Below are 6,777 nucleotides of genomic sequence, written 5' to 3' on the forward strand. Positions count from 1 at the left end.
GCGGTGATTTCCCACATCGCGCACGTTTCCTCTCTCTGGGGGTTTTTGGGCGTCTTTTCGTATCCCTCAAGGAAAACCTGGAACCTGAATTTGGGGCCAACCAGACCAAGCCAGGCAGCCCCGCACCCACTGCAGCCCTGGTTCCATCTGTAGGAGCAGAGGAGATCCATGCCATGGCGGCTTGGCTCTATGCAGCACATGGTTAACGCTCCCCGGAGCTCACATTGCTCGCAATTACCTCTTCGATTAGCTGTGATTTCTTAAGAGATCCTTCCAGGTTCCTTTGAGCCCCCCCAGACCTTCGTATCCCCCACCTGGAGCCTCTGCCCAATGAGGGGAGCAGCTGACGTTGGATGCCAAAGCAAAATCACGCAGCCTGCACCACTCAGCCCCTTCTGTACTCCGTGCATTCACTTAAACACAGAAAAAAAATAGATATCTATATTAAATAAAACCAATTTGGGGCCCCTGCCCCACTCTATCCCTTGTTTTGTGATTGCACAGAGCAGGACAGCCCTTTTCCTGGTCTCAGAGCATCCTTTCTTGCCTTTAAGCACTGTTTGCAGCCACGTTGGAAAGGTGGAAGCTCTGCTCCTTCTCCCCTGGTCGCAATGTGTCCACACTGGGGGAGCAGCTTTTGAGCCCAAAGGGAATTGGGTGCCTCTGCCTGGTTCACGATCCCTCTTTGTATAACCAGAGTGTAATGAGATCCCAGTGGGATCCCACAACACCTCCAGCAGCACAGAATGGCTCTCAGAGCATTGGGGCCACTGCTCTGTTATTCTGCAATCCGCCTTGGGGCAGAAGGAGGAGGATTTGGGATGGGAGGAGGAGGATTTGGGATGGGAGGAGGAGGCTCCCAGTGAAGCTGTAGGGGAATGGAGAGAAGCAGCAAGCAACCAGTAGTAAATCAAATGGATCAGGCATCTAGACAGCAACTATACAAAGAAAACCCACCGCCATCAAAGGTTCCCATCAACTGCTCCATTGTTTCTTCTGCATGTCACAGAAGCTAGCAGCAACGCAGCGAGCTCTGCTGGGTTACGGTTGTCCCTCTGCCATCACTGCTACGCAGGGAGGTGGCCATCAAGGTGAGTCTCAGCAGTGCCCCATAGGAACAGCCAAGCACTGACCTCAGGAATATGAGCTCCGCTCCATTCTCATGTTGGCTGTGCTGTAACTCGGCTATAATTGGGCTCTATTTAGCAATTACTGTTAGTCTGTAATTAGTCAGCTTTCTTACCAGGAGGAGGAGGAGGAGGAGGAAGGCTCTCCTGTTGCGCAGCAAGCAAAGGATGTCTCAGATGGAAGGCAAGGTGGAGCAGAATGCATTTCATGTCCCAGGCAGCAGCCAGGTGCTGGGGATCTTCACTGCCACAGCTCCAGTGTGCACAGGAGGGGCTGATTAAAGAGCACAGCTCAGCAAGGAGTGCTGCTTTAGAAGTCATGACTACTGAAATGAGGCAGGGCAGGAAGGATCCTTAATGAGTTAGAGACAGAAAGGAGTAGAAGGGGAAAGAAACAGATGGCAAAAAGGATGGGGACGTGGCTGGTGGAAGAGTGGCATGGGCAATAAGATCAGAACAGCAATATCCGTGCCCTAAAACCTGGCTTTGTCCTCCTGGAGCCTGAAGGGTTCATTCCCAAAGACTCTGAGCAAATGGTTCAGCATCCTGGGGTTGGGACACATTCATCCTACAGTACACCCAGCTCCTCAGCAGCGAGCACCTTGCAGTGTGCAGTGTGCTCTGGACAAGCTGCAGCCCAGCACAGCCCCGGGGCTCTGGGAAGGTGGCTGTGTGCATGCCATGGCCTGCAGGGCAGCTTGCACAAAGCCTCATCTCTCTGCAGACGAAAGGAAAGAGAAATTGGAGCCGTTGTGTTTTTGTCTTTTTGCAAAAAGTGTTTTCCTATGGGTCAGAGAGAGGGCAGCCACACAGATTTCTGCTGCACACCTGGGCCGGGTCTGAAGCTGTAGGTTAGAAGAAAAAGAAAAAAAATACCAAACATCCGAATCCTTTGAGCCATCTGAAAATAAGTACATCACTCCACAGTCAGCAATGCAAACTCCTGCCCAGCTAGAACGAAGTGTTCACGTTACCCTCAAAGGCCTCAGAAAACAGGCAGCTGCAGCAGCCCCTGCTTGCATCCATCCATCGCCATCCCACCGCGCTGCTCCCACCATCTCAGTTCAGCGCATTGCAGGTGAGCGGTGCAACCTTCTGTGCTTCGTACTCCACCTGTACCACTGCAGGGCAGCTGCTGTGTGAGGAGAGCTGGGAAAGCTTCTCGGAGGACACCTCGTTGTTCTCCATCTGCAGAACAGCATGGGGGTGGCTGAGGGTCAGCACGTCCCTTGGACACGAGGTGCTGTGCTGGTAGGAGACCAACTCGTTGCTGAAGTTGACCATCTCCACCGTGTCGTTGGGGCAAAGGTATTCACAGCCCAAGATGGTGATGAAGGCCCTCCGGAAATCTGCATTGAAGGCGTAGATGATGGGATTGAGGGAAGAGTTGGCCCACCCGAGCCAGACAAAGGTGCTGAAAACGGTCTCACTGACACAAGGCTTGTGTTGGTCAGGATCGCAAAAGGGCACCACGCAGTTGAGCACAAAGAAAGGCAGCCAGCAGAAGACAAAGGCGCCCACGATGATGGAGAGGGTCTTGAGGACCTTAGTCTCTTTCTTGAAGGAGCTCCTCAGGTTGGCTGTGTGAGGGCACTCGATGCTGTGACAGCTCTGGGCGTGTTCCAAGGAGGAGATCCTGCGGATCCGCCGCTGGGCGATGCGGAAGATGCAGGTGTAGGTCACGATCATGATGGCAACGGGGATGTAGAAGCTGATGAGAGAAGATGAGATGGCGTAAGTCCTGTTGAGGTGAGAATCACAGCTCTCCTGGGTGACGTTCTCCTGCTGGTAGAGGAGATGTTGATCCTTGTGCCACCTCAGCCGCACGGGGATGAAGGAGATGAGGAGAGACAGCAGCCACGCCATCCCAACCATGGCAGAAGCCACACGTGGTGTCATCCTCCTCTCGTAGCAGAAAGGGTTGGAGATGGCCCAGTAGCGATCCACGCTGATGATACACAAATTGAGGATAGAGGCTGTGGAGCACATGATGTCAAAAGCCACCCAGATGTCACAGAAAGCCCCAAAGGGCCAAAACCCCACCGCCTCAGCAGCAGCCCTCCAAGGCATCACCAGCACGGCCACCAGGAGGTCAGACACAGCCAAGGAGATAACAAAGAAGTTGGTGACCTTGGAGCGTAGGTGTCTGAACTTGATGACAGCCACACACACCAGGCTGTTGCCCAGGAGCGTGAGGAGGATGAGAAGGAACAGTAAAGCAGCTGCTGTGCCACGGAGAGAAAACCTGGGGGTCTCTCCCTCCACCCTGCTCTTCCCACTGCCATTGATCGAGTCCTGCCCACCTTCCACGGAGGAATAAAAGCCATCCATGGGTTGCTCCATTGCTCCATTGCTCCAGTCCACTGAGGGATTTCACAGCTGTTCAAGTTCACAGCTTGAACATCGGCATCCAAAGCCCTGCTGACAGCTCCATAGCACCGAGTGCAGTCCTCCCAGCCCTCACACTCAGCCAGGTGACCCAGCACAGGGAAAAGCACTGGATGCTCTCACTCCCAAGTCTCCTGCTGACAGCACAGCATTTGTTTCATCCTCTTGCCTCTCACCCCACTTTCTTTTCTCTGCAATCATTCATACAGAGTCAGCACTCACCTCTGATCATGGAGCAAGCTGTGAGGGCTTTGCTGCAAGCCTTTCTCCTGCTGCAGAGCTCTTTCTCTGGTGTTGATCTGCTGCAGGATCCCCCCTCAGCCCCTCTTGCATCAACCAGGCTCTGCTTTGCTCTGGCAGGCAGATGTCCTCTGCTGTCTGCTCTTCCTTCTCATTGCCTCTGGGTTTCATGCAGGTGTGATCTAGCTCTGCCCACCAGTTGCCCTGCTCATCAGCAGCAGGGCAGTGCTCAGCTAACAGGGTGAGCTGCTTGGGAATTAGGGGTTAAACAGCAAGCATTCGAGTGGGACTGAAAGCTCTTCAGTGCAAATCAGGATGGAAATGTAGCCTGCAAGAATCTATTGGTATGATCTCTGAATAAGAGGGACGCAGTCGTGGCTCAGATGTGTGACCCTAAAGCAGTCGCTGCCTCCTGTCCTCAGCTGCCTGGCCACGAGTGCTGCACAGTTGGCATTTTGTAGAATCATAGAACATCCCAAGTTGGAGCAGCTGCAAAAATGGGGACCTGCTTTAGAGAAGTGCGGTGCTGGAAACTGGCGAAGCCACAGAAGGGCAGCGAAAGCCCTTGCAGATTGAAGTAACAAAGCCAGCAGGCAGCTCAGCATTAACTCACCACCCCGGGAGCATTTCAGTGACCTCTGCCTGTGCCATACACACTTCAGAAGAAAGCAGCAGCCAATGTATCGAGCATCAGCTCAGCTATGCTGTGATTTAATTAAGCTGACCAGTGACTCAGGCTCTGCCCGATCCCAGCTGCCCAAGAACAAATGGAAAGAGAGCATCATTCTTCTTCCCACAAGGAAGCAGCTCACTCCAAAACCAAACAGTGCACTCACTCCGTGACAGCTGAAAGAAGCTGCTCCAGTTCCCAGCGTTTCTTTCGTGAGGGTTTGTTTAATTAAACAGCTAATTAAACCTTTAATAAGTTCCACTGGGCTCGTGCCTATGCCAGGGACAGCAGCAAGATGGCACCAAGCGCCGGCGCACGGCTCTGCGCTCCTGGCGGCGGTGGAAACGCTGCTCCTTTCCTCCTTCCCAGGGCTGCACCGGAGGGAAAGATCCCATCCAGCTGCCCTGACACCACGGGACAGGGCTGGATCAGGCCCTGATGGAGCTGTGGTGTCTCAGTGCAGTTGGATTAGATGGCCCCCAGAGGTCCCTTCTTACTCTAAGGGTTCTGTGACAGCGGTGCGCTCCCTGGAGATGCGTTATGCCATGCAAGGGTGGATGCAGATGCCCCCTGTGCTCCCCGGAGATGCATTATGCCATGCAAGGGTGGATGCAGATGCCCCCTGTGCTCCCCAAAGTGACTTTTTCCTATTCCCTGTACAGGACACAGAGATGTCTAAGGTGTGGGATGCTTCTGTCAGCCTAAAAGGGAACAATGATGGTGGTGATCTGTCCTGCAGCATTTAATCCATCTGAGGTTGACAGAGCGCTCACCATTTGCTCAGGTGAAGGCATCCCAGGAAACCCATGGTCTGAGGACCCCCCCCTTAGGAGCTTAGAAACACCTGGATCTGATCCTTACACTGAAAGAGATGCTCAGAACTGGCTCAGCAAGGGGAAGATGTGGTGGGACCCAGAACATCACCTCCACTGCCACGCACCTCGTGGAGAAAGGGCTGGTAGCTCTTCAGCTGTAGGAAAACAACTCAAATTTCAGTCTCCTGCTGCTGCATTATGCACTACACAGTCACTACGTTTCCTCACTTAAGCAGCTGCTATTTTTTCTGAGAATCGAGTGAGGTGCTGTTTGATACAGCACTCGAGTGTGATAAGATTGCAGTTGGGTGGCAGTCCAGCTTTTGTTTCTTGTATTTCATTTTCTCACCCAGCCATCTCCATCACATTCCCCTCTTTGCATCAAAGGAAGAAAACGACAAGCCACTTAAAGCAGCAGCTGCTTGGGTGTTAACTCTTCCCCAGCACCGTCTGATGGGTTACAGACTTTGCTCCTCCAGCAGTCATTCTCTGCTCTATTTCCCATTAAGTTCCTACAGGAGGAGTACAAGCACTACTCGTGTCGTTTAGAAACTTCCAGAGATGCTGCAGACAACACACAGTGAGCACAGGACTAAGAGACTCCTTCCTTCCCCCCCCCTGCAAAAATACTCTCTAGGGATCAGCACACCTGCTCAGCTCCGACCTCTGGCTGCAGGAAACGACTCGACTTGGTGAATTCAAGGCTTGTTTCACTTAGCAGAGCAGGAAGGAGGGCTGATAGGGTAGGTGTTCCATTCAGTCATTGCCTTTAGGCAAAAAAACAACAAAAAAAAAACCAAAATCCACATAGTTGCTGTTCGTTAGACAATAATAACTGTTCTGAGACATAGGTTGGAAGGCGTTGTCTCACACAGGAACAACTCTGACACAAAGCCCAGGAATGCATCCTTGCTTTCAGCATACCTTTGCAGTAGAACAGTCCTAACACGGCAACGGGCTGCGAAGGGAAACAGAAGCACGAGGGACCCTGGTTCTTCCTCTCCCCTTTATTACATGTAGGCAGAAAACAGTGGTTTTTCTCCCATTGGCTTACAAAAGAAAGGAACACAGAGCTTCGTTTCACGTGCAGCCTGGGCACGCTGCTGGCTGACTGCGGGCTCCAGCAGGGCCTGCAGCGCTCAGACAAGGACACCAAAGCCAAAGCAGCACCCTGATGATGCCCAGGATTTCTCTCCCAGCCCTGCGGGCCTGAAGCTGCTTTGGCAGTAGCACAGCAACTGCAGGCCCAGGTGCTGCTCAGCCAAGCGCGTGGCTCAAGCACTGCGACTCAGGGCCAGGAGAGAGCTCACGACCAGACACTGATAATACTGAATACATTCCAGGTCAGGGAGAGGTGCAGAGAGGACTACAGCTCAACAGAGCTCTGGGCTCCCCTGCCATGCACAGGGCGTGCAGAAAGCCCACGCTCCTTCTCTTCTCCTCCTGAAGGAATTCATTTATTGATGTGCAGTACCAGGCTTTCTGCTTTTCCAAGTGCATACATATCATAAAAAAGTGACCTGCAAAAAAGAAAAAA

General features: G+C 52.8%; 1 protein-coding gene across 3 annotated transcripts; it reads right to left on the bottom strand.

Annotated features, from left to right (window-relative positions):
- Window positions 1-6: 6 nt before the first annotated feature.
- LOC100543336 (D(1) dopamine receptor-like) lies at window positions 7-6,771 on the bottom strand. 3 transcript variants are annotated; one of them, XR_002121418.2, is made up of 3 exons: window positions 5,890-6,771; window positions 1,244-5,395; window positions 7-413 (listed from the first exon to the last, which is right to left on the bottom strand). XR_002121418.2 is itself a non-coding variant. In XM_031556738.1 (3 exons), exon 3 carries the CDS (start codon window positions 3,468-3,470, stop codon window positions 2,187-2,189), a length of 1,284 nt encoding a protein of 427 aa, XP_031412598.1. In that variant the 5' UTR covers window positions 3,471-5,395; window positions 5,890-6,007; window positions 6,165-6,771; the 3' UTR covers window positions 7-2,186. The 3 variants fall into 3 exon arrangements, 2 of the variants coding, with proteins under 2 accessions (XP_031412598.1, XP_031412597.1); XM_031556738.1 differs by having other exon boundaries at window positions 7-5,395; window positions 5,890-6,007; window positions 6,165-6,771; XM_031556737.1 differs by having other exon boundaries at window positions 7-3,649; window positions 3,738-5,395.
- Between the last annotated feature and the right edge of the window lie 6 nt (window positions 6,772-6,777).

The sequence above is a fragment of the Meleagris gallopavo genome, chromosome 24 (assembly GCF_000146605.3).
Source record: "Meleagris gallopavo isolate NT-WF06-2002-E0010 breed Aviagen turkey brand Nicholas breeding stock chromosome 24, Turkey_5.1, whole genome shotgun sequence".
Taxonomy (NCBI): Eukaryota; Metazoa; Chordata; class Aves; order Galliformes; family Phasianidae; genus Meleagris; species Meleagris gallopavo.